The sequence below is a fragment of the Hemitrygon akajei genome, chromosome 6, assembly GCF_048418815.1.
Source record: "Hemitrygon akajei chromosome 6, sHemAka1.3, whole genome shotgun sequence".
Classification (NCBI taxonomy): Eukaryota; Metazoa; Chordata; class Chondrichthyes; order Myliobatiformes; family Dasyatidae; genus Hemitrygon; species Hemitrygon akajei.
The window spans coordinates 103060555-103087679 of NC_133129.1; the positions used below are offsets into that span (position 1 = coordinate 103060555).

The 27125-nt window shown below is 54.2% G+C and overlaps 1 protein-coding gene across 1 annotated transcript in view; it reads left to right on the forward strand.

Annotated features, from left to right (window-relative positions):
• The first annotated feature begins 3080 nt into the window (after window positions 1-3080).
• The window catches only part of LOC140728748 (uncharacterized), a 52472-nt gene continuing 28427 nt past the window's right edge, over window positions 3081-27125 (forward strand). The window contains exon 1 of the mRNA XM_073047696.1: window positions 3081-3243. Within this exon, the coding sequence (XP_072903797.1) occupies window positions 3198-3243 (46 nt within the window). The 5' untranslated portion in view covers window positions 3081-3197. The remainder of the gene's footprint in view (window positions 3244-27125) is intronic.

Consider the following 27125-nt stretch of genomic DNA (forward strand, 5'->3'; position numbering starts at 1 on the left):
TCAGAATGCTCTCCTCTCTCCCCCATACCAGACAGTGACGCAGCCTGTCAGAATGCTCTCCACCCACCCCCCCACATCAGACAGTGATGCAGCCTGTGCAGTAGTCCGTCCCCCCCCCATACCAGACAGTTACATGATCCCCATGTTACATCTATAGAAGTTTTTGAGTACCCGCTGGAACTCAGAGGAATGAGGGCAGATCTTATAGAAACATGTAAAATTATGAAAGGGATAGATAAGATAGAGGCAGGAAAGTTGTTTCCACGGTAGGTGAGACTAGAACTAGAGGACATAGCTTCAAGATTCAGGGGAGTAAATTTAGGATGGAGATGAGGAGGAACTTCCCCAAAGAGCGGCAAAATCTGTGGAATTCTCTGCCAAATGCAGTGGAGGCTACCTCAGTAGATATATTTAAGACAAAGTTGGATGGATTTTTGCATAGTAGGAGAGTTAAGGGTTATGGTAGGTAGGTGGAGATGAGTCCATGGGCAGATCAGCCATGATCTTATTGAGTGGCAGAGCAGGCTCGATAGGCCAGATGGTTGACTCCTGCCCCTATTTCTTATGTTCTTATGAATGTTTTAGGTAACAAACCAAATCTCCCCAAACTCCAAAGGAAATATAGCTGCTGTCTTGCCTTCTTTATAGCTGCATCAATATGTTGGGTCCAGGTTAGTTCCTCAGAGATATTGATACCCAGGAACTTGAAACTGCTCATCCTCTCCACTTCTGATCCCTCTATGAGGATTGGTTCATGTTCCCTTATCTTACCCTTCCTGATGTCCACATTCAGATCTTTTCTTACTTCATTAAGTGCAAGGTTGGTGCTGCGACACCACTCAGCCAGCTGGTATATCTCACTCCTGTACGCCCTCTCATTACCATTGGAGATTCTACCAACAATGGTTGTATCATCAGCAAATTTATAGATAGTATTTGAGCTATGCCTAGCCACACAGTCATGGGTATAGAGAGAGTAGATATAACCACCTCCTCATATGAGCATGCAGACATGGTCAAGAAGTTCAGTTGTTGATCAGACCAAACATCAGAATGTCGAAGTAATGTGATCTAAATGTTTTTGACTGTGGAATGATGGTTGGTGCCAGACAGGGTGGTTTGAGTATCTCAGAAACTGCTGATCTCCTGGGATTTTCACACACAGCAGTCTCTCAAATTTATAGAGACTGGTGTGAAAAACAAGAACCATCCATTGAATAAAAACACAAAATGCTGGCAGAACTCAGCAGGCCAGACAGCATCTATGGGAGGAGGTAGTGAAGGGTTTCAGCCCGAAATGTCGTCACTACCTCCTCCCATAGATGCTGTCTGGCCTGCTGAGTTCTGCCAGCATTTTGTGTTTTTATTTATTTCCAGAATCTGCAGATTCACTCGTGGTGCCTTTGAAAACATCCATTGAACAGTAGTTTAAATGGTTCAATTTTATATCAGAGAATGTATACAGTATACAACCTGAAATTCTTACTCTTCACAGACATCCACGAAACAAGAAACCCCAAAGAATGGCTGATGGTAACATCAGAACCCCATGGCTGAGAACGCCTTGTTAATGAGAGAGGTCAGAGGAGAATGGCCAGACTGGTTCAAGCTGACAGGAAGGTGACAACAGTGGTGTGCAGAAGGGCATCTCTGAACGCACAACACATTGAATCTTGAAGTGGATGTGCTCCAGCCCCAGAAGACCACGAACATTCACTCAGTGACCTCTGAGGAGGTACCGAATTTAGTGGCCACTGAGTTGGACGATAAATTTACTTTGAACTTTAAAAAAAAACACAGTACATGTTAGTGCAAAGTGATGAAAGTGGTAATAGTGTTGCTAAATGTACTGTTTAGTGTTGGGTGGTCAAAGAACTGAATCGTTGAGAGGAAGTAGCAGTTCCTGAAATCAGTGGTGTGTACTTCAGGCTTCCTGCATGGTTGGGGTCTTTGATAATAGATACTGTTAGGAGCGTTGTGCCTGTGAAGTATTGGGCCACGTCCACGATTCCCAGCAGCGTTTTATGTCGCTGTGCATTCCAGTTGCCGTACAAGACTCTGATACAACCAGTCAGGATACCTTCAACAGTACATCTGTAGAAGTTTGCTAGAGGTGTCCAATGACAAGGGAAGCCTCCTTAATCTCATAAAGAAAGTAAAATGCACCTTCCTTGTGATTGTCTCTGTCTGCTGGGTCCAGGACATAGATTTCTCCCCTAACCTGTTCTAAGAATCAGAATCATGATCCTAATGGAGGTTCTCAGCCCGAAAAGCAGACTGTTTATTCCCTGCCTGACCTGCTGAGTTCCTCCAGCATCTTGTATGCTGATCAAAGTCAGAATCACCGTGTGTTTGGCAGCCGCGGCAGTGCAGGGTGATACATAAAACAGAAGTTACAAGCAGAAATACAAGTCGATGAGTAAGGCGTGCAAAAAGAGAGCAAAAGTAGTGAGGTGGTGTTCATGGACTGTTGAGAAATCTGATGGTGAGAGAGAGAATCTGTTCCTAGAACGCTGAGTGCGCACCTCCTCCCCGATGGTAGCAATGAGAAGAGGACATGTCCTGGGTGCTGCTTTCTTGAGGCATCTCCTTTTGAAGATGTCCTGGATGGTGGGAGGCTGGTGCAGGCTGGGTTTACAACCCTCTGCAGCTTTTTTCGATCCTGTGCAGTGGCCCCTCCGTCCCAGACGGTGATGGAGCCATTCAGAATGCTCTCCAACTGTAGAAATTTCTGAGAGTGATGTCGTGTTCAAACTCCTAATGAAATATTGCCAACTGGCATGACTGATTTGAGCCAGGAACTTGAAAATGTTCTCCTTGTCCTCAGTGAGAACTGGTGTGTGTTCGCTTGGCTTCCCCTTCCTGAGGTCCCCAGATAATTTCTTGACTCAAAGCATTTCTCTCCACAGCTGCTGCCTGTCCCTTTGAGTCTCTGACCAAGTCCTCCTTATGCTACACGCCTGGAGGGAAATGAAATGTCCCCCAATGCAGGGGGCGGCGAGGTGTGACCCTTGAGGCAAATAACGTTGGGTTGGGAGGGGCCTCTTACTTGAGAAGCTTTCAATTTTCCGATTGGTTGGTGCAGGCGAAAGTTTCGTTTCCTGAAGTCGACGAGCAGAGAGAGAGAGAGAGCAGACTCACGGTTCTCTCATTTGGTTGTCGAGTACACGCAGTGAGATCTCCACCCTCAGCGGAAAATGTCTCTCTGCGTCCTCTCCCTGCTAATCGCCTCTGTCTCCCTGGGTGAGTTTGTAGCTCGAATAACCAAATCGGGTCCTCTTCGGGGAAGAGTGTATTTCAACAATCTGTGCCTAAACCTTGCACGCTACTCTGTGCAGGTTGTAGTGGCAACTCGAGTTTCCTGGTCCCGGAGAGGGGTCGCGGGGTGGGGCTTGCGGCTGGTTCAGCCGATTCATTGTTTGGAACCGAATGGATTGAGAATAAACTGCTGGGAAAGGTCAGCGGGCAGGCGGGGACTGGGGGAGGGGGTTGGTGGGGGGTTCGTCAGACAGAGAGAGGGTGTGTCAAGTTACAGAGGGCGGAGGGTGGGGGAAGGGGAGACAGAGGTAGATAGGGGAGGGGAGAGGGAGAGACAGGAGGAAGGGTGGGTGGGGGGTGTTGGCTGGTTAGGGGGAATGTGTAGGGGGTGTCAGTCCTGAGGGGGAGGTTTTTGGAGAGGACAGTGGGGTGTCTGCAAGAGAGGGAGGTGGAGAAGGATGGGGTGGTGGTGGGGAACGATAGACACAGTGCTGAGCAAAGTTACAGTTTCAATTATTTAAATACTTTTATCTAAGCCTTGGAGTTTCTGAACCACATTTACTGCTTCTCAATTCAGGAGGTAACCACTTGGCCTTATGGAGCCTGTGTGCATAAAGTCTGTAATGTCCACTGTCTCCCATTAGACCCTTGCGGTATCCTCATTATGTCAGGATGTGCAAACGTTAGGGATGGTGCGGATGAAAAATCAAAATCAGAATCAGGTTTAACGTTACTGGCATATGTCATGAGATTTGTTGTTTGCTGGTCGTCTTATGAGGAAGCATTGAGTGAGCTAGTGTTCTCTAGAGTGGAGGAAGATGAGAGGGGTACAAGATGATAAACTACGGTAGATTAAATGTATAAAGGCGTTCTTCTAGGTCAAATGGCTAACATGAGGGGGGCATAATTTTAAGGTAAGTGGAGTAAAGTATCGGGGCTAGGAGTTGTGTGGAACACCTTCCATTGGGGGAGATATGTTAGGGATTTGAAGAAACTCTTCAATTGGCACATAGATATGGAAAAATTGAGGCTACGTAGGAGAGAAGAGAGATTGACCTTGGAGTAGGTTAAAGGTCAGCACAATATAATGGGCTGAAAGGCCACACTTTAATGTTCTGGGTTCTATGTAACTCTGACCTGGGGGGGGGGGGGGGTTGCAGACAGGCAGGTCAGAGTGAGAATGGGGTGAAGAACAGGATGTTCCAGGCTTCACCACAAAATGGTCACCCTGGTTTCCTCACAGTACACAGCATGAAGGTGTTAAAGGCAATGCACAGAACCACATCCTCTTAGTACTGACAGCACCACCCCCCTGACTCTGAGTGTCTTGACAGGATCACCGCTGTATCTACCTCAGTCACCCTTTGCTTAACAGTTTCTAAACCATCCTGTGGACCTAGTGTTGCCAGCTGCCTGAGACATAGTGGAACACTCCCCAGTGTGAAGATGACTGTGTTCAGTGATTGCACTTGCTCTTGATAGAACATAAAACAGTACAGGCCCTTTGGCCCATAATACTGTGCCAAAATTGAATACCTGCTTCAAGGTCAATCTAACCCTTCCCTTCCACACAACCCTCCATTTTTCTATCATCCATGTACTCTAAGAGTCCCTTAAATGTCTTTAATCCTCTACCACCCGCCCTGGCACCACTCTGTGTGTGAAACACCTCGCTCTGACACTTTCCTCCAATCACCTTCAAATTATGCTCCCTGGTGTTGACCATTTCTGCCCTGGGGAAAACCCTTTGGCAAGCCACTCCATCTACCATCATGCACATTTCTTGTTTACAAGATTAGTTTTAGCTTTATTTGTCATGAATACATGGTATGTAAAGTGAAATGGTGATCTCGAGCAAACACGAGGAAATCTGCAGATGCTGGAAATTCAAACAACACACACAAAATGCTGGTGGAACACAGCAGGCCAGGCAGCATCTATAAGGAGAAGCGCTGTCGACGTTTCGGGCCAAGACCCTTCATCAGGACTAACTGAAAGGAGAGATACTAAGAGATTTGAAAGTAGTGGGGGGAGGGGGAATTGTGAAATGATAGGAGTAGACCGGAGGGGGTGGGATGAAGCTAAGAGCTGGAAAGGTGATTGTGAAAGTGATACAGAGGCGGAGAAGGGAAAGGATCATGGGATGAGAGGCCTCGGGAGAAAGAAAGGGGGAGGGGGAAAGCACCAGAGGGAGATGGAGAACCGGCAGAGTGATGGGCAGAGAGAGAGAAAAAAACAAACAACTAAATATATCAGGGATGGGGTAAGAAGGGGAGGAGGGGCATTAACGGAAGTTAGAGAAGTCAATGTTCATGCCATCAGTTTGGAGGCTACCCAGCCGGTATATAAGGTGTTGTTACCCCAACCTGAGTGTGGCTTCATCTTGACAGTAGAGGAGGCCATGGATAGACAAATCAGAATGGGAATGGGACGTGGAATTAAAATGTGTGGCCACTGGGAGATTAATTCCACGTCCCATTCCCATTCTGATATGTCTATCCATGGCCTCCTCTACTGTCAAGATGAAGCCACACTCAGGTTGGAGGAACAACACCTTATATACCGCCTGGGTAGCCTCCAACCTGATGGCATGAACATTGACTTCTCTAACTTCCGTTAATGCCCCTCCTCCCCTTCTTACCCCATCCCTGATATATTTAGTTGTTTGTTTTTTTCTCTCTCTCTGTCCATCACCCCACCTGTTCTCCATCTCCCTCTGGTGCTCCCCCCACTTTCTTTCTCCCGAGGCCTCTCGTCCCATGATACTTTCCCTTCTCCAACTCTGTATCACTTTAGCTAATCACCTTTCCAGCTCTTAGCTTCATCCCACCCCCTCCGGTCTTCTATCATTTCGCATTTCCCCCTCCCCCCACTACTTTCAAATCTCTTAGTATCTTTCCTTTCAGTTAGTCCTGAGGAAGGGTCTTGGCCCGAAACGTCGACAGTGCTTCTCCTTATAGATGCTGCCTGGCCTGCTGCGTTCCACCAGCATTTTGTGTGTGATGGTGATCTTGAGTTTGTATTAATAACCAACACAGTCGGAGGGTTGTGCTGGGCGCAGCTCACAGGTGTCGTTATAAATCATAGTTCACTTCCCACCGCTCTCTCCGTGACTGCAGGGTTCCCTCCCACAGTCTGGTCAGTCACTGTAAATCGTCCTATGGGTTAAACAGGGGGATTGCAGGGTGACATGGCTGGAAGGGCTGGTAGGGTCTATACCGCACTGTATCTAAATAAATAAATAATCCTAACCATATATCTTTGGGCTGTGGGAGGAAATTGGAGCACCCAGAGGAAACCCACATGGTTACGGAAAAAAACGTCCAAACTCCTTACAGACAGCAGCAGGAAATGAATCTCAATAATCTGGTCATTAGCGCTGACTGCTGTGCTACTATGCCGCACACGCATGTGACAGGGGCACTAACTGCTTGGTCTTGGCCATGTGACCCGACCAGGCCCAACTCCGATACTCTAAATGGCTCCCAAATTACAAACAACAGAGCCCGTGAACTTGCACTTCACACATCCCGCTCAGAACACTGCAGCCAATGATGTGCTGAACCACTCTTGCAATGTGGGAAACACCACACTGCTTGCTTTTTGCAAAGTGAGATCCCATCATTGCACCTTAGAAAAGGTGGTAAACATCGTCTGGGGCACTGGGGCGAGCTATTGCTCTTTTCTGAATAGAGCTGGAGAAGGTACTGTCGTGGCAGCATTGCCCCTCTGCATTCTCCTTCGGTGTCAGTGAGCCTGGACTAGTCCTGAAACAAAAGCCCTTTGAGACATGGTTCACAGTCGATGCAGGGGCAAACACGCTATGTGAAATTGTGAGATTAAATTGGTTCACTCAGTAACTTGTGGGCTGCATATCAGAATCAGGGTTATTATCACTAACCAATGTTGTGAAATTTGTTTTGCAACAGAAATACAGTGCAATACATTTTTTTAAATCCTGTAAGTTAAGAAAATAAATATTTTTAACAAGTATTGCAAAAAGAGAGCAGAAATAGTGAGGTAGTGTCCATGGACCATTCAGAAATCTGATGGTGGAAGGGTAGAAATGTTCCTAAAACATTGAGCATGCGTCTCCAGCCTCCGGTACTTCCTTTGATGGCAGTAATGAGAAAAGGGCATTGTCTGGTGGTGAGGGCCCTTGATGATTGCACTTGAGAAAGAGCAGAAGAGATTAATTGGGAGATTCATAAATAGGGTCCATGTCCATAGATCTGTCAACATTGCCACACGTTGTTGGTCTTCATTAGTCAGGAGCTTGAGTCAAGAGCTGTAGGGTAATGTTGCATCTCTATAAAACTCCGCTTAAACCGCACTTGGAATATTGTGTTCAGCTCTGGTCGCCTCATTATAGGAAGGATGTGGAAGCTTTAGAGAGGGTGCAGAGGAGATTCACAGCGTCTTGTTGGGAATGGAGAGCATGGCTTATGAGGATAGGTTGAGTGAGCTAGGGCAAAGGAGGATGTTCAAGATGCTAAGAGGCTATGTAGGGAAGCGTTAGATTGATTTTAGAGTACGTTAAAATGTCGACATGATATTGTGTGCCAAAGGGCCTGTACTATTCTATATTTTCTGTTTGAACAGCCCTCTTGACTGACACCCAGTCCACTCTCTCCCTCCACCACCAAAGCATATGGCCACAGCATGCACTATCTACGGACACTCCGCGGTTACTCCCAACAGCCCCTCCACAGGTGATGAATGTTGTCCCTGGCTGTGAGAACTGATTGCCTCTGCCAATCCTCCTTAGCATCTCCCCCACACCCTGTAGACATCCCACCCTCTCCCTGACTGTGCTTGCAACACGCTCAGAGCTCAGCACTATTACCTTCCACTCACTCTGGCCCATTTCCACTCCCTTTGGCTGATCTACTGGAGTTCTTCGAGGATGCATTCAACAGAATAGACAAGGGGGCCCCTTTACTGGGTTTTTCTTTGGACATTGTGTCACAGAGGATGCTGGAGGTGAGAAACTGGTAAATGTTTGGGAGTAATTCAGGCTGTGACTGATCGTTAACTCCTAGAACCCAGGACATGGCCTATTCTCATGGCATCAGCACTGGACTTCGGGGCGAGAGGTCCTGAGTTCGATTCTGGCCGGCTCCCTTGCACGCTCTCCATCTGTGCCTGGGTTGAGTGTCGAGCTAGCAACTCAACCTCGTGAATAAAAACCTGGAGAGGGATGGACTCCGCCAGGTTTCAGATGCCCAAGACACACCATACGATGAGCAATCTCCAAAAAGATTGGTGCAAAAAGCTTGTTATGACGGTGCCCTGACGACCGACTCCACCAGGAGTTAAGGGCAGGCGCACGCACGCACGCATGCTTGCACACATGCACACACGCGCACACACACACACACACTTACACTTCTTATTGTAATTTTTTAAATATGTGTTGGACTGTAATAGTGTTGCCAAACAACATGCATATGTTGTTTAGTGATAGTAAACCTGGTTCTGATCCTAACACAACCTGTATGGATTATATTTTCCATAATCGATGAATACAGATCCAATTGTCAACTTTATTCACCATGTACACTCAGTGAGAACTCGATCAGGTACACCTACTCTTTAATGCAAATATCTTAACAGCCAGTCATGTGGCTGCAACTCGGTGCATGAAAGCATGCAGATATACTGGTCAGTTCTTGTTCAGACCAAACACCAGAATGGGGAAGGAATGTGATGTAAGTGACTTTGGCCATGGAACGATTGTTGGTGCCAGACAGGGTGGTTTGAGTATCTCAGAAACTGCTGCTCCTCTGGGATTTTCACACACAACAGTCTCTGGAGCTTACAGAGAACGGTGTGAGAAACGAAGACAATCCAGTGAGTGACGGTGAAAATGAGAGAGGTCAGAGGAGAATGGCCAGACTGATATTTTATTGTACAAGAGGTGGGTCGAAGCTGTCCTTGAACCTGATGGTGTTTAATTTCAGTCTTTTGTATCTTCTGCCCAATGGGAGGGGAGAACAGAGAATATCTGGGGTGGTGGAGTCTGGTTTACTAAAGGGGCAAGATGTGTAAACAAGAGTCCACGGAGGGGAGGCTGGTTTCTGAGCTGTGTCCACAACTCTGCAGTTTCCTGTGGTCCCAGGCAGAGCAGTTGCCGTACCAAGCTGTGATGTGTTCAGATAGGATGCATCAATAAACACTGGATAGGGTCAAAGAGGACAGACCAAATTTTTCTAGCATAGTGAGGAAGTTGGTGAACTAACAAAGACAGTTATGTACAAGGTGCAATAAAAAGTGAACAAATCTACTTTGAAACCCTCAACAGAGTCCTGATTAAGGATGTTGGCCTGAAACGTCGACTGTTTACTCTTTTCCATCGATGCTGCCTGGCCTGCTGAACTCCTGCAGCATTTTGCGTGATTAGCAAAGTCAGTTTTTAAGGTGGTCACAGACTTAGTACTGTTAATGTTGGAAAGAAGGTGGGTGTATTTGAAAGAGAGAGACAGGCAGATAAAGAGAAAGAGAGGCGGAAAGGAAAAGGGAGGCAGTGGAGAGAGAACAGGGGTATGGAGAAGAGAGTTGTGGGGACAGACACCGGGGTAGAAAAAACAGAGGGGGAGTGGATAGGAGAGAATAATTGAGTGGGAGGGAAGAGAAACAGTGAGAGAGGGAGGATTTTGGAAGAGAGAGAGGGAATGAACAGGAGAGGATTGGACTAGATGGACATGGAAAACCTATTACCTCCGAGGACCAGAAGGGATTAGAGCGAAGGCCGGTCAGGGGCTGAGGAAAGATTTCTTTCCTCAAAGAAAGGTGATGCCTTGGAATCCTCCTCCCTGAGGGCTGTGAGGTCACAAAGTTTACTTGAATTGGATGGATGGATTACTGAGCATTCAGTGAATAGGAGGGATATGGGGGTGAGTGGAAGCACAGTGGGTCATGGTGAATGTGGGTAGGCTAAAGGCCTAGTCCTCAGCTACCCCCAACCCCTCTCCCTCTCCACTTCCACTACCCTCCAACTCCAATTCCCATCCTACCCCTCCCTCCCTCTCCCTCTCTACTCCTCTCCAACTCCCTCCCCCACTCACCCCTTCCCTCTCCACCTCCCCTCCCTCCATCTCCCTCTCCACATCCCTCCCCTTCCCTCATTTGTTGCCCCTCTCTATCCTCTCTACCCATTCTCCCCTCTGTGTCCTTCTTCTGCCTCTTACTCCACCTCTTTATCCCATCTACCTCCCTCCTCTCTCTCTCTCCATCTCCCTCCTCTCTCTCTCCATCTCCCTCCTCTCTCTCTCCATCTCCCTCCACTCTCTCTCCATCTCCCTCCTCTCTCACTCCATCTCCCTCCCTCCTCTCTCTCCATCTTCCTCTCTATCTACCTCCTCTCTCTCTCTCCATCTCCCTCCTCTCTCGCCATCTCCCTCCTCTCTCTCTCTCTCTCTCGCCATCTCCCTCCTCTCTCTCTCTCTCTCGCCATCTCCCTTCTCTCTCGCCATCTCCGCCCTGTCTCGCCATCTCCCTCCTGTCTCGCCATCTCCCTCCTGTCTCGCCATCTCCCTCCTGTCTCGCCATCTCCCTCCTGTCTCGCCATCTCCCTGCTCGCTCTCGCCATCTCCCTCCTCTCTCTCTCCATCTTCCTCTCTATCTCCTCTCTCTCTCCATCCTCCTCTCTCTCTCTCCATCTCCCTCCTCTCTCTCCATCTCCCTCCTCTCTCTCCATCTCCCTCCTCTCTCTCCATCTCCCTCCTCTCTCTCTCTCCATCTCCCTCCTCTCTCTCTCGCCATCTCCTCTCTCGCCATCTCCCTCCTCTCTCTCCATCTTCCTCTCTATCTCCCTCCTCTCTCTCTCCATCTCCCCCCTCTCTCTCCATCTCCCCCCTCTCTCTCCATCTCCCCCCTCTCACCATCTCCCTCCTCTCTCACCATCTCCCTCCTCTCTCACCATCTCCCTCCTCTCTCACCATCTCCCTCCTCTCTCACCATCTCCCTCTCTCTCTCCCCCTCCTCTCTCTCTCCATCTCCCTCCTCTCTCTCTCCATCTTCCTCTCTATCTCCCTCCTCTCTCTCCATCTCCCTCCTCTCTCTCTCCATCTCCCTCCTCTCTATCTCCCTCCTCTCTCTCTCCATCTCCCTCCTCTCTCTTTCCATCTCCCTCCTCTCTCTCTCCATCTTCCTCTCTATCTCCCTCCTCTCTCTCTCCATCTTCCTTTCTATCTCCCTCCTCTCTCTCTCCATCTCCCTCCTCTCTCTCTCCATCTTCCTCTCTATCTCCCTCCTCTCTCACCATCTCCCTCCTCTCTCTCTCCATCTCCCTCCTCTCTCTCTCCATCTTCCTCTCTATCTCCCTCCTCTCTCTCTCCATCTCCCTCCTCTCTCTCTCCATCTCCCTCCTCTCTCTCTCCATCTTCCTCTCTATCTCCCTCCTCTCTCTCCATCTCCCTCCTCTCTCGCTCCATCTCCCTCCTCTCTCGCTCCATCTCCCTCCTCTCTCGCTCCATCTCCCTCCTCTCTCGCTCCATCTCCCTCCTCTCTCGCTCCATCTCACTCCTCTCTCGCCATCTCCCTCCTCTCTCGCCATCTCCCTCCTCTCTCTCTCTCTCTCGCCATCTCCCTCATCTCTCGCCATCTCCGCCCTGTCTCGCCATCTCCCTCCTCTCTCGCCATCTCCCTCCTCTCTCACCATCTCCCTCTCTCTCGCCATCTCCCTCTCTCTCGCCATCTCCCTCCTCTCTCACCATCTCCCTCCTCTCTCGCCATCTCCCTCCTCTCTCGCCATCTCCCTCCTCTCTCACTCCATCTCCCTCCTCTCTCGCCATCTCCCTCTCTCTCTCTCTCTCCATCTCCCTCCTCTCTCGCCATCTCCTCTTTCTCTCTCTCTCTCGCCATCTCCCTCCTCTCTCGCCATCTCCGCCCTGTCTCGCCATCTCCCTCCTCTCTCGCCATCTCCCTCCTCTCTCGCCATCTCCCTCTCTCTCGCCATCTCCCTCCTCTCTTGCCATCTCCCTCCTCTCTCGCCATCTCCCTCCTCTCTCGCCATCTCCCTCCTCTCTCGCCATCTCCCTCTCTCTCGCCATCTCCCTCCTCTCTCGCCATCTCCCTCTCTCTCTCTCTCGCCATCTCCCTCCTCTCTCGCCATCTCTGCCCTCTCTCGCCATCTCCCTCCTCTCTCGCCATCTCCCTCCTCTCTCGCCATCTCCCTCCTCTCTCGCTCCATCTCCCTCCTCTCTCGCCATCTCCCTCTCTCTCTCTCTCTCCATCTCCCTCCTCTCTCTCTCTCTCTCGCCATCTCCGCCCTCTCTCGCCATCTCCCTCCTGTCTCGCCATCTCCCTCCTGTCTCGCCATCTCCCTCCTGTCTCGCCATCTCCCTCCTCTCTCTCTCCACCATCCTCTCTATCTCCCTCCTCTCTCTCTCTCCATCTCCATCTCTCTCGCCATCTCCTTCTCTCTCGCCATCTCCTTCCCTCTCGCCATCTCCTTCCCTCTCGCCATCTCCTTCCATCTCGCCATCTCCCTCCTCTCTCGCCATCTCCCTCCTCTCTCGCCATCTCCCTCCTCTCTCTCTCTCTCTCTCGCCATCTCCCTCCTCTCTCTCTCTCTCTCTCGCCATCTCCCTCCTCTCTCGCCATCTCCGCCCTGTCTCGCCATCTCCCTCCTCTCTCGCCATCTCCCTCCTCTCTCGCCATCTCCCTCCTCTCTCGCCATCTCCCTCTCTCTCGCCATCTCCCTCTCTCTCGCCATCTCCCTCTCTCTCGCCATCTCCCTCTCTCTCGCCATCTCCCTCCTCTCTCGCCATCTCCCTCCTCTCTCGCCATCTCCCTCCTCTCTCGCCATCTCTCTCCTCTCTCGCCATCTCTCTCCTCTCTCGCCATCTCTGCCCTGTCTCGCCATCTCCCTCCTCTCTCGCCATCTCCCTCCTCTCTCGCCATCTCCCTCCTCTCTCGCCATCTCCCTGCTCTCTCGCCATCTCCCTCTCTCGCCATCTCCCTCTCTCGCCATCTCCCTCCTCTCTCGCCATCTCCCTCTCTCGCCATCTCCCTCCTCTCTCGCCATCTCCCTCCTCTCTCGCCATCTCCCTCCTCTCTCGCCATCTCCCTCCTCTCGCCATCTCCCTCCTCTCGCCATCTCCCTCTCTCTCGCCATCTCCCTCCTCTCTCGCCATCTCCCTCCTCTCTCGCCATCTCCCTCTCTCTCTCTCCATCTCCCTCTCTCTCTCTCCATCTCCCTCCTCTCTCGCCATCTCCCTCCTCTCTCTCTCTCTCTCTCGCCATCTCCCTCCTCTCTCGCCATCTCCGCCCTGTCTCGCCATCTCCCTCCTCTCTCGCCATCTCCCTCCTCTCTCGCCATCTCCCTCCTCTCTGGCTCCATCTCCCTCCTCTCTCACCATCTCCCTCCTCTCTCGCCATCTCCCTCTCTCTCTGTCTCCATCTCCCTCCTCTCTCGCCATCTCCCTCCTCTCTCTCTCTCTCTCGCCATCTCCCTCCTCTCTCGCCATCTCCCTCCTCTCTCGCCATCTCCCTCCTCTCTCGCCATCTCCCTCTCTCTCGCCATCTCCCTCCTCTCTCGCCATCTCCCTCCTCTCTCGCTCCATCTCCCTCCTCTCTCGCCATCTCCCTCTCACTCTCTCCATCTCCCTCCTCTCTCGCCATCTCCCTCCTCTCTCTCTCTCTATCTCCCTCCTCTCTCGCCATATCCGCCCTGTCTCGCCATCTCCCTCCTCTCTCGCCATCTCCCTCCTCTCTCGCCATCTCCCTCCTCTCTCGCCATCTCCCTCTCTCTCTCTCTCTCCATCTCCCTCCTCTCTCGCCATCTCCCTCCTCTCTCTCTCTCTCTCGCCATCTCCCTCCTCTCTCGCCATCTCCGCCCTGTCTCGCCATCTCCCTCCTGTCTCGCCATCTCCCTCCTCTCTCTCTCTCGCCATCTCCGCCCTCTCTCGCAATCTCCGCCCTGTCTCGCCATCTCCCTCCTGTCTCGCCATCTCCCTCCTGTCTCGCCATCTCCCTCCTGTCTCGCCATCTCCCTCCTCTCTCTCTCCACCATCCTCTCTATCTCCCTCCTCTCTCTCTCCACCATCCTCTCTATCTCCCTCCTCTCTCTCTCTCCATCTCCATCTCTCTCGCCATCTCCTTCTCTCTCGCCATCTCCTTCCCTCTCGCCATCTCCTTCCCTCTCGCCATCTCCTTCCCTCTCGCCATCTCCCTCCTCTCTCGCCATCTCCCTCCTCTCTCGCCATCTCCCTCCTCTCTCGCCATCTCCCTCCTCTCTCGCCATCTCCCTCTCTCTCGCCATCTCCCTACTCTCTCGCCATCTCCCTACTCTCTCGCCATCTCCCTCCTCTCTCTCTCGCCATCTCCCTCCTCTCTCTCTCGCCATCTCCCTCCTCTCTCTCTCGCCATCTCCCTCCTCTCTCTCTCGCCATCTCCCACTCTCTCGCCATCTCCCTCCCTCTCGCCATCTCCTTCCCTCTCGCCATCTCCCTCCTCTCTCGCCATCTCCCTCCTCTCTCGCCATCTCCCTCCTCTCTCGCCATCTCCCTCTCTCTCGCCATCTCCCACCTCTCTCGCCATCTCCCTCTCTCTCGCCATCTCCCTCCTCTCTCGCCATCTCCCTCCTCTCTCGCTCCATCTCCCTCCTCTCTCGCTCCATCTCCCTCCTCTCTCGCTCCATCTCCCTCCTCTCTCGCCATCTCCCTCCTCTCTCTCTCTCTCGCCATCTCCGCCCTGTCTCGCCATCTCCGCCCTGTCTCGCCATCTCCCTCCTGTCTCGCCATCTCCCTCCTCTCTCGCCATCTCCCTCCTCTCTCGCCATCTCCCTCCTCTCTCGCCATCTCCCTCCTCTCTCTCGCCATCTCCCTCCTCTCTCGCCATCTCCCTCCTCTCTCGCCATCTCCCTCCTCTCTCGCCATCTCCCTCCTCTCTCGCCATCTCCCTCCTCTCTCTTGCCATCTCCTCTCTCTATCCACCATCCTCTCTATCTCCCTCCTCTCTCTCTCTCCATCTCCCTCCTCTCTCTCCATCTCCCTCTCTCTCGCCATCTCCCTCTCTCTCGCCATCTCCCTCCTCTCTCGCCATCTCCCTCCTCTCTCTGTCCACCATCCTCTCTATCTCCCTCCTCTCTCTCTCTCCATCTCCCTCCTCTCTCGCCATCTCCCTCCTCTCTCGCCATCTCCCTCTCTCTCGCCATCGCCCTCTCTCTCGCCATCTCCCTCTCTCTCGCCATCTCCCTCCTCTCTCGCCATCTCCGCCCTGTCTCGCCATCTCCCTCCTCTCTCGCCATCTCCCTCCTCTCTCGCCATCTCCCTCCTCTCTCTCGCCATCTCCCTCCTCTCTCTCTCCACCATCCTCTCTATCTCCCTCCTCTCTCTCTCCATCTCCCTCCTCTCTCGCCATCTCCCTCCTCTCTCGCCATCTCCCTCCTCTCTCGCCATCTCCCTCCTCTCTCGCCCCGTCTCCCTCCTCTCTCGCCCCGTCTCCCTCCTCTCTCGCCCCGTCTCCCTCCTCTCTCGCCCCGTCTCCCTCCTCTCTCGCGCCGTCTCCCTCCTCTCTCGCCCCGTCTCCCTCCTCTCTCGCCCCGTCTCCCTCCTCTCTCGCCCCGTCTCCCTCCTCTCTCGCTCCGTCTCCCTCCTCTCTCGCTCCGTCTCCCTCCTCTCTCGCCATCTCCCTCTCTCTCTCTATCTCTCCATCTCCCTCCTCTCTCGCCATCTCCCTCCTCTCTCTCTCTCTCTCACCAACTCCCTCCTCTCTCGCCATCTCCGCCCTGTCTCGCCATCTCCGCCCTGTCTCGCCATCTCCCCCTCTCTCGCCATCTCCCCCCTCTCTCGCCATCTCCCTCCTGTCTCGCCATCTCCCTCCTGTCTCGCCATCTCCGTCCTGTCTCGCAATCTCCCTCCTGTCTCGCCATCTCCCTCCTGTCTCGCCATCTCCGTCCTGTCTCGCCATCTCCGTCCTGTCTCGCCATCTCCCTCCTGTCTCGCCATCTCCCTCCTGTCTCGCCATCTCCCTCCTGTCTCGCCATCTCCGTCCTCTCTCGCCATCTCCGTCCTGTCTCGCCATCTCCGTCCTGTCTCGCCATCTCCGTCCTGTCTCGCCATCTCCGTCCTGTCACGCCATCTCCCTCTCTCTCGCCATCTCCCTCCCTCTCGCCATCTCCCTCCCTCTCGCCATCTCCCTCCTGTCTCGCCATCTCCCTCCTGTCTCGCCATCTCACTCCTGTCTCGCCATCTCCCTCTCTCTCGCCATCTCCCTCTCTCTCGCCATCTCCCTCTCTCGCCATCTGCCTCCTCTCTCGCCATCTCCCTCCTCTCTCGCCATCTCCCTCCTCTCTCGCCATCTCCCTCCTCTCTCGCCATCTCCGTCCTGTCTCGCCATCTCCCACTCTCTCGCCATCTCCCACTCTCTCGCCATCTCCCTCCTCTCTCGCCATCTCCCTCCTCTCTCGCCATCTCCCTCCTCTCTCGCCATCTCCCTCCTGTCTCGCCATCTCCGCCCTGTCTCGCCATCTCCCTCCCTCCTCTCTTTCGCCATCTCCCTCTCTCTCTCCATCTGCCTCCCTCCTCTCTCTCTCCATCTCCCTCCTCTCTCTCTCCATCTCCTTCTCTCTCTCTCCATCTTCCCTCCTCTCTCTCCCTCCCTCCTCTCTCTCTCCCTCCCTCCTCTCTCCATCTCCATCTCCCTCCCTCCTCTCTCTCCCTCCCTCCTCTCTCTCCCTCCCTCCTCTCTCTCTCTCCCTCCCTCCCCTCTCTCTCCCTCCCTCCTCTCTCTCTCCCTCCCTCCTCTCTCTCTCCCTCCCTCCTCTCTCTCTCCCTCCCTCCTCTCTCTCTCCCTCCCTCCTCTCTCTCTCCCTCCTCTCTCCCTCCTCTCTCTCTCCCTCCCTCCTCTCTCTCCCTCCTCTCTCTCTCCCTTCCTCCTCTCTCTCCCTCCTCTCTCCATCTCCCTCCCTCCTCTCTCTCTCCATCTCCCTCCCTCCTCTCTCTCTCCATCTCCCTCCCTCCTCTCTCTCTCCATCTCCCTCCTCTCTCTCTCCATCTCCCTCCTCTCTCTCTCCATCTCCCTCTCTCTCTCTCCATCTCCCTCTCTCTCTCTCCATCTCCCTCTCTCTCTCTCCATCTCCCTCTCTCTCTCTCCATCTCCCTCTCTCTCTCTCCATCTCCTTCCCTCCTCTCTCTCCATCTCCTTCCCTCCTCTCTCTCCATCTCCTTCCCTCCTCTCTCTCCATCTCCTTCCCTCCTCTCTCACTCCATCTCTCTCTCCATCTCCCTCCCTCCTCTCTCTCCATCCTCCCTCCTCTCTCTCTCCATCTCCCTCCCTCCTCTCTCTCTCCATCTCCCTCCCTCCTCTCTCTCCATCTCCCTCCCTCCTCTCTCTCTCCATCTCCCTCCCTCCTCTCTCTCTCTCCATCTCCCTCCCTCCTCTCTCTCTCTCCAGCTCCCTCCCTCCTCTCTCTCCATCTCTTTCCCTCCTCTCTCTCCCTCCCTCCTAACTCCATCTCCCTCCCGCCTCTCTCTCTCCATCTCCTTCCCTCCTCTCTCTCTCCCTCCCTCCTCTCTCCATCTCCCTCCCTCTCTCTCTACTCCCTCCCTCCTCTCTCTCTCCATCTCCCTCCCTCCTCTCTCTCTCCATCTCCCTCCCTCCTCTCTCTCTCCATCTCCCTCCCTCCTCTCTCTCTCCATCTCCCTCCTCTCTCGCCATCTCCCTCCTCTCTCGCTCCATCTCCGCCCTGTCTCGCCATCTCCCTCCTGTCTCGCCATCTCCGTCCTGTCTCGCCATCTCCGTCCTGTCTCGCCATCTCCCTCCTGTCTCGCCATCTCCCTCCTGTCTCGCCATCTCCGTCCTCTCTCGCCATCTCCGTCCTCTCTCGCCATCTCCCTCCTGTCTCGCCATCTCCCTCCTGTCTCGCCATCTCCCTCCTGTCTCGCCATCTCCCTCCTCTCTCGCCATCTCCCTCTCTCTCGCCATCTCCCTCCTCTCTCGCCATCTCCCTCCTCTCTCGCCATCTCCCTCCTCTCTCGCCATCTCCCTCCTCTCTCGGCATCTCCATCCTGTCTCGCCATCTCCCTCCTGTCTCGCCATCTCCCTCTCTCTCGCCATCTCCCTCTCTCTCGCCATCTCCCTCTCTCTCGCCATCTCCCTCCTGTCTCGCCATCTCCCTCTCTCTCGCCATCTCCCTCTCTCTCGCCATCTCCCTCTCTCTCGCCATCTCCCTCCTGTCTCGCCATCTCCCTCTCTCTCGCCATCTCCCTCCTGTCTCGCCATCTCCCTCCTCTCTCGCTCCATCTCCCTCCTCTCTCGCTCCATCTCCCTCCTCTCTCGCTCCATCTCCCTCCTCTCTCGCTCCATCTCCCTCCTCTCTCGCCATCTCCCTCCTCTCTCGCCATCTCCGTCCTGTCTCGCCATCTCCGTCCTGTCTCGCCATCTCCCTCCTCTCTCGCCATCTCCCTCCATCTCCCTCTCTCTCTCCATCTCCTTCCCTCCTCTCTCTCTCCATCACCTTCCCTCCTCTCTCTCCATCTCCCTCCCTCCTCTCTCTCTCCATCTCCCTCCTCTCTCTCTCCATCTCCCTCCCTCCTCTCTCTCTCCATCTCCCTCCCACCTCTCTCTCTCTCCATCTCCCTCCCTCCTCTCTCTCTCCATCTCCCTCCCTCCTCTCTCTCTCCATCTCCCTCCCTCCTCTCTCTCTCTCCATCTCCCTCCCTCTCTCTCTCCATCCTCCCTCTCTCTCTCCATCTCCCTCCTCTCTCCATCTCCCTCCCTCCTCTCTCTCTCCATCTCCTTCCCTCCTCTCTCTCCATCTCCTTCCCTCCTCTCTCTCTCCCTCCCTCCTCTCTCCCTCCCTCCTCTCTCCCTCCCTCCTCTCTCCATCTCCCTCCCTCCTCTCTCTCTCCATCTCCCTCCCTCCTCTCTCTCTCCATCTCCCTCCCTCCTCTCTCTCTACATCTCCCTCCCTCCTCTCTCTCTCCATCTCCCTCCCTCCTCTCTCTCTCCATCTCCCTCCTCTCTCGCCATCTCCCTCCTCTCTCGCCATCTCCCTCCTCTCTCGCTCCATCTCCGCCCTGTCTCGCCATCTCCCTCCTGTCTCGCCATCTCCGTCCTGTCTCGCCATCTCCGTCCTGTCTCGCCATCTCCGTCCTGTCTCGCCATCTCCCTCCTGTCTCGCCATCTCCCTCCTGTCTCGCCATCTCCCTCCTGTCTCGCCATCTCCCTCCTGTCTCGCCATCTCCCTCCTGTCTCGCCATCTCCGTCCTCTCTCGCCATCTCCCGCTCTCTCGCCATCTCCCTCCTCTCTCGCCATCTCCGTCCTGTCTCGCCATCTCCGTCCTGTCTCTCCATCTCCCTCCTGTCTCGCCATCTCCGTCCTGTCTCGCCATCTCCGTCCTGTCTCGCCATCTCCGTCCTGTCTCGCCATCTCCGTCCTGTCTCGCCATCTTCCTCTCTCTCGCCATCTCCCTCCTCTCTCGCCATCTCCCTCCTCTCTCGCCATCTCCCTCCTCTCTCGCCATCTCCTCTCTCGCCATCTCCTCTCTCGCCATCTCCCTCCTCTCTCGCCATCTCCCTCCTCTCTCGCCATCTCCCTCCTGTCTCGCCATCTCCCTCCTGTCTCGCCATCTTCCTCCTGTCTCGCCATCTCCCTCTCTCTCGCCATCTCCCTCTCTCTCGCCATCTCCCTCCTGTCTCGCCATCTCCCTCCTGTCTCGCCATCTCCCTCCTGTCTCGCCATCTCCCTCCTGTCTCGCCATCTCCCTCTCTCTCGCCATCTCCCTTCTGTCTCGCCATCTCCCTCCTCTCTCGCCCTCTCCGTCCTGTCTCGCCATCTCCGTCCTGTCTCGCCATCTCCGTCCTGTCTCGCCATCTCCGTCCTGTCTCGCCATCTCCCTCTCTCTCGCCATCTCCCTCCTCTCTCGCCATCTCCCTCCTCTCTCGCCATCTCCCTCCTCTCTCGCTCCATCTCCCTCCTCTCTCGCCATCTCCCTCCTCTCTCGCCATCTCCGTCATGTCGCCATCTCCCTCCTCTCTCGCCATCTCCCTCCATCTCCCTCTGTCTCTCCATCTCCTTCCCTCCTCTCTCTCTCCATCTTCCCTCCTCTCTCTCTCCATCTCCCTCCCTCCTCTCTCTCTCCATCTCCCTCCCTCCTCTCTCTCTCCATCTCCCTCCCTCCTCTCTCTCTCCATCTCCCTCCCACCTCTCTCTCTCTCCATCTCCCTCCCTCCTCTCTCTCTCCATCTCCCTCCCTCCTCTCTCTCTCCATCTCCCTCCCTCCTCTCTCTCTCTCCATCTCCCTCCCTCTCTCTCTCCATCTCCCTCCCTCTCTCTCTCCATCTCCCTCCTCTCTCCATCTCCCTCCCTCCTCTCTCTCTCCATTTCCTTCCCTCCTCTCTCTCCCTCCTTCCCTCCTCTCTCTCTCCCTCCCTCCTCTCTCCATCTCCCTCCCTCCTCTCTCTCTCCATCTCCCTCCCTCCTCTCTCTCTCCATCTCCCTCCTCTCTCTCTCCATCTCCCTCCTCTCTCTCTCCATCTCCCTCCTCTCTCTCTCCATCTCCCTCCTCTCTCTCCTCTCTCTCCCCCTCCCTCCCTCCTCTCTCCATCTCCCTCCCTCCTCTCTCTCTCCATCTCCCTCCCTCCTCTCTCTCTCCATCTCCCTCCCTCCTCTCTCTCTCCATCTCCCTCCCTCCTCTCTCTCTCCATCTCCCTCCCTCCTCTCTCTCTCCATCTCCCTCCTCTCTCTCTCCATCTCCCTCCTCTCTCTCTCCATCTCCCTCCCTCCTCTCTCTCTCCCTGCCTCCCTCCTCTCTCTCTCCATCTCCCTCACTCCTCTCTCTCTCTCCATCTTCCCCCTCCCCTCTCTCCATTTCCCCCCTCCCCTCTGTCTCTCCATCTCCCCCCTCCTCTCTCTCTATCTCCCTCCCTCCTCTCTCTCCATCTCCCTACCTGCTCTTTCTCTCCATCTACTCCCACCTTTCATTCATACCCTCCCTCGCTCTGTCCCTCTTTCTCTCCCACATCTATTTTATTGTTCCTGCCTGCTTATCTCACCGCTTTGCTGCCTCTCCCTCGTTGTCCTTTACCACTGCTGCTCCTCCCCTTTCCCTGACTCCGCAAGTTTTGCACTCTCCTCCTCCGAGGGAGCAAACACTTCCCTCCTGGCTGCCCAGAGATGAAAGGAGAAGTGGCCCAGGCGAGCAGCAGCCGAAACTCAACTGCTGACAGCAAAATACTCTGCAGTTTTACAGCCTCCTCTGCTGAACTCTGGAACCCTCCCATCTTCCTGATCTGAAGGATTTCCTGGTGGAGTAAGAGGGCAGAGAGCGAAAGAGAGAGAGAGGAGAGAGAAGGGAGAGAGGGAGAATCAGATATTTGAGTGCACTGGGTCTCAGTGAACTGCATAGGGTATGAGGACATTCCTTACATCAGTACTGTACACAGTGCACCCAGAACTACTCTCCTCCTCCTCTACAGTCTCTCTCATCTCCACCATTGTGCCTTTTCAATGAAACACATGTGCAACTGTCTGCAAACTACTCTCCACCTCTGCCCTCCACCTCCCCTCTCCCTCCTCTGTCTTCCACCTCCCCACCCCCCTCCTCTGTCTTCCACCTCCCCACCCCCCTCTGTCCTCCACTTCCCCTCTTCCTCCTGTCCTCCTCCTCTCCCCCTTCTCTGCACCTCCCCCTCCCCTGCCCCCCTACCTCCCCTCTTCCTCCTCTGCACCCCATCTCCCCCTCCCCTGAACACTCTAGTATCAGGCTGTGAAGTAAGTTCTGGTTACCCGTCTTTTTTACTGCAGTCCTGCTGAATGGTTTCGGCCCGAAACATCGACTGTACTCTTCCACAGATGTTGCCTGCCCTGCTGAGTTCCTCCAGCATTTTGTGTGTGTTGCGAGGTTTATAAAATGATTAGAGGCATAGATAGGCTGGACAGTCAAAATTGTTCACAAAGGGTGAAAAAGGCAAATACTAGAGATCATGAATTTGAGACAAGGAGGAAGATGAAAGGAATGTGGTCGACAAGTTTTCAGTAGAATGGTGGGTGCCTGGGGCAGGCTGCCAGAGGAGATGGTCATATACGGTCATGCACCTTGGTAGAAGGAATGTAGAGCAGTTTGTAAATGGGCATGGTTCCCTAAAGGTTACCTTGCAGCTTGAAAGCAAATGCAATGTTAGCATGCATTTTGAGAGGACGAGCACTGGGGCTTAACAAGGTGTTGGCCAGACCACATCTGGAACATTGTGAGCAATTTGGGACCCACATCTGAGAAAGGATATGCTGGCATTGGAGAGGGTCCAGAGGAGGTTCACGAAAATGATTCCAGGAATGAGGACTTATTGAAATTTTTTTTGTGTGTGCTTGCTGGAGATGAGAAGAATGAGGGAGATCTCATTGAAACCTAATGAATATTGAAACACCTAGGTAGAGTGAATGTGGAGAGGATGTTTCCTGTTTTGTAGAGTCTAGAATCAGAGGAAACAGTCTCAGAATAGAAGGATGTCCCTTTAGAACAGAGGTGAGGAGGAATTACTTTAGCCTGAGGGTGGTGAATCTAGATTTGTTGCCACAGATGGCTAAAGAGGCTAAGTCATTGGGTATATTAATGCAGTAGTGGGTAGACGCTTGATAAGGTTATGGAGGAAAGGCAGGAGGTTGGGGTTGAGAGGGATATCAGCCATGTTGCAGGTGGAGCAGGCTTGATGGGCCTATGTCTTATGGTCTAATGGAGATGGAAGCAGATAGACGGTGGCATTCAAAGGCTCTGTCAGGTAGACAGGAAATTGCTGGCAGTAGAAGGTTAGACTTCAGGCACAGCCCAGATGAGATTTAGAATCAGCAATATAGTGCAATTCATAGAAAGTACTATAAGCTACAAAAAGGGAAACATTAAAGAAGTGTAGGTAGTGCAAAAAGAGAGCAAAAAGGCGAGTAAGTGTTCATGGATTCATGGACCGTTCAGAAAACTGATGGCTAAGGGGACCAAGCTTTTGCCGAAACATTTGAGTGTGTGTCTTCAGGCTCCAGTACCTCCTCCCTGATGGTAGTAATAAGAAGAGGACACGTCCTGAGTGGTGAGGGTCCCTCATGACGGATGCCTCACTCGTGAGGCATTGTCTTTTGAAGATGTTCTGGATGTTGTAGAGGCTTGAGCCCATGATGGAGCTGGCTGAGTTTACAACCTTCTGAAGCTTTTTCCAAGCCTGAGAATTAGCCCCTCCATACCAGACAGTGAGGATGTTCTCCACGGTACATCTGCTAGAGTTTGATGACATACCAAATCTCCTTAAACTCACTCAATGTGAGCAGGAACCCTGACGATGATCCAAAAACATCTCCTCCCCCCAGATAGAATGACACATTTGGTCAGTTCACTCTGCGTCTCTGCTGCCACACACTGCAGAGCCACCCTGACCTCAGCTTCTTTCAGAACTCTGACTAACGGTCTCTGAAGGTGAGAACCACAATGGATGATGTTACTCCAGATCTCATCTGATTGAGGAAAACTTCTGTTCTAGAAACTCAACTCTCCCAGAGCTGGATCAGCAAGGTCAGACACAGAGTGAAGCTCCCTCCCCACCGTCCCATCACACACTCCCGGGATCAGACACAGAGTGAAGCTCCCTCCCCACCGTCCCATCACACACTCCCGGGATCAGACACAGAGTGAAGCTCCCTCCATACTGTCCCATCACACACTCCCGGGATCAGACACAGAGTGCATCTCCCTCCACACCGTCCCATCACACACTCCCGGGGTCAGACACAGAGTGAAGCTCCCTCCCCACCGTCCCATCACACACTCCCGGGATCAGACACAGAGTGAAGCTCCCTCCATACTGTCCCATCACACACTCCCGGGATCAGACACAGAGTGCATCTCCCTCCACACCGTCCCATCACACACTCCCGGGATCAGACACAGAGTGCATCTCCCTCCACACCGTCCCATCACACACTCCCGGGATCAGACACAGAGTGAAGCTCCCTCCCCACCGTCCCATCACACACTCCCGGGATCAGACACAGAGTGAAGCTCCCTCCATACTGTCCCATCACACACTCCCGGGATCAGACACAGAGTGCATCTCCCTCCACACCGTCCCATCACACACTCCCGGGGTCAGACACAGAGTGAAGCTCCCTCCACACTGTCCCATCACACACTCCCGGGATCAGACACAGAGTGCATCTCCCTCCACACCGTCCCATCACACACTCCCGGGGTCAGACACAGAGTGAAGCTCCCTCCACACTGTCCCATCACACATTTCCCGGGTCAGACACAGAGTGAATCTCCCTCCATACCGTCCCATCACACACTCCCGGGGTCAGACTCAGAGTGAAGCTCCCTCCACACTGTCCCATCACACATTTCCCGGGTCAGACACAGAGTGAATCTCCCTCCATACCGTCCCATCACACACTCCCGGGGTCAGACACAGAGTGAAGCTCCCTCCATACCGTCCCATCACACACTCCCGGGGTCAGACACAGAGTGAAGCTCCCTCCACACCGTCCCATCACACACTCCCGGGGTCAGACACAGAGTGAAGCTCCCTCCACACCGTCCCATCACACACTCCCAGGGTCAGACACAGAGTGAAGCTCCCTCCACACCGTCCCATCACACACTCCCCGGGTCAGACACAGAGTGAAACTCCCTCCACACCGTCCCATCACACACTCCCGGGGTCAGACACAGAGTGAAGCTCCCTCCACACCGTCCCATCACACACTCCCGGGGTCAGACACAGAGTGAAGCTCCCTCCACACCGTCCCATCACACACTCCCCGGATCAGACACAGAGTGAAGCTCCCTCTACACCGTCCCATCACACACTCCCGGGGTCAGACACAGAGTGAAGCTCCCTCCACACCGTCCCATCACACACTCCCGGGGTCAGACACAGAGTGAAGCTCCCTCCACACCGTCCCATCACACACTCCCCGGATCAGACACAGAGTGAAGCTCCCTCCCCACTGTCCTATCACACACTCCCGGGGTCAGACTCAGAGTGAATCTCCCTCCACACCGTCCCATCACACACTCCCGGGGTCAGACACAGAGTGAAGCTCCCTCCCCACTGTCCTATCACACACTCCCGGGGTCAGACTCAGAGTGAATCTCCCTCCACACCGTCCCATCACACACTCCCGGGGTCAGACACAGAGTGAATCTCCCTCCACCCCGTCCCATCACACACTCCCCAGGTCAGACACAGAGTGAAGCTCCCTCCCCACTGTCCTATCACACACTCCCGGGGTCAGACTCAGAGTGAAGCTCCCTCCACACCGTCCCATCACACATCCCGGGGTCAAACACAGAGTGAAGCTCCCTCCACACCGTCCCATCACACACTCCCGGGGTCAGACACAGAGTGAAGCTCCCTCCACACCATCCCATCACACACTCCCCGGGTCAGACACAGAGTGAAGCTCCCTCCCCACTGTCCTATCACACACTCCCGGGGTCAGACTCAGAGTGAATCTCCCTCCACACTGTCCCATCACACACTCCCGGGGTCAGACACAGAGTGAATCTCCCTCCACACCGTCCTATCACACACTCCTGGGGTCAGACACAGAGTGAAGCTCCCTCCCCACTGTCCTATCACACACTCCCGGGGTCAGACACAGAGTGAAGCTCCCTCCCCACTGTCCTATCACACACTCCCGGGGTCAGACTCAGAGTGAATCTCCCTCCACACTGTCCCATCACACACTCCCGGGGTCAGACACAGAGTGAATCTCCCTCCACACCGTCCCATCACACACTCCCGGGGTCAGACACAGAGTGAAGCTCCCTCCACACCGTCCTATCACACACTCCTGGGGTCAGACACAGAGTGAAGCTCCCTCCCCACTGTCCTATCACACACTCCCGGGGTCAGACACAGAGTGAAGCTCCCTCCACACTGTCCCATCACACACTCCCGGGATCAGACACAGAGTGCATCTCCCTCCACACCGTCCCATCACACACTCCCGGGGTCAGACACAGAGTGAAGCTCCCTCCACACTGTCCCATCACACATTTCCCGGGTCAGACACAGAGTGAATCTCCCTCCATACCGTCCCATCACACACTCCCGGGGTCAGACTCAGAGTGAAGCTCCCTCCACACTGTCCCATCACACATTTCCCGGGTCAGACACAGAGTGAATCTCCCTCCATACCGTCCCATCACACACTCCCGGGGTCAGACACAGAGTGAAGCTCCCTCCATACCGTCCCATCACACACTCCCGGGGTCAGACACAGAGTGAAGCTCCCTCCACACCGTCCCATCACACACTCCCGGGGTCAGACACAGAGTGAAGCTCCCTCCACACCGTCCCATCACACACTCCCAGGGTCAGACACAGAGTGAAGCTCCCTCCACACCGTCCCATCACACACTCCCCGGGTCAGACACAGAGTGAAACTCCCTCCACACCGTCCCATCACACACTCCCGGGGTCAGACACAGAGTGAAGCTCCCTCCACACCGTCCCATCACACACTCCCGGGGTCAGACACAGAGTGAAGCTCCCTCCACACCGTCCCATCACACACTCCCCGGATCAGACACAGAGTGAAGCTCCCTCTACACCGTCCCATCACACACTCCCGGGGTCAGACACAGAGTGAAGCTCCCTCCACACCGTCCCATCACACACTCCCGGGGTCAGACACAGAGTGAAGCTCCCTCCACACCGTCCCATCACACACTCCCCGGATCAGACACAGAGTGAAGCTCCCTCCCCACTGTCCTATCACACACTCCCGGGGTCAGACTCAGAGTGAATCTCCCTCCACACCGTCCCATCACACACTCCCGGGGTCAGACACAGAGTGAAGCTCCCTCCCCACTGTCCTATCACACACTCCCGGGGTCAGACTCAGAGTGAATCTCCCTCCACACCGTCCC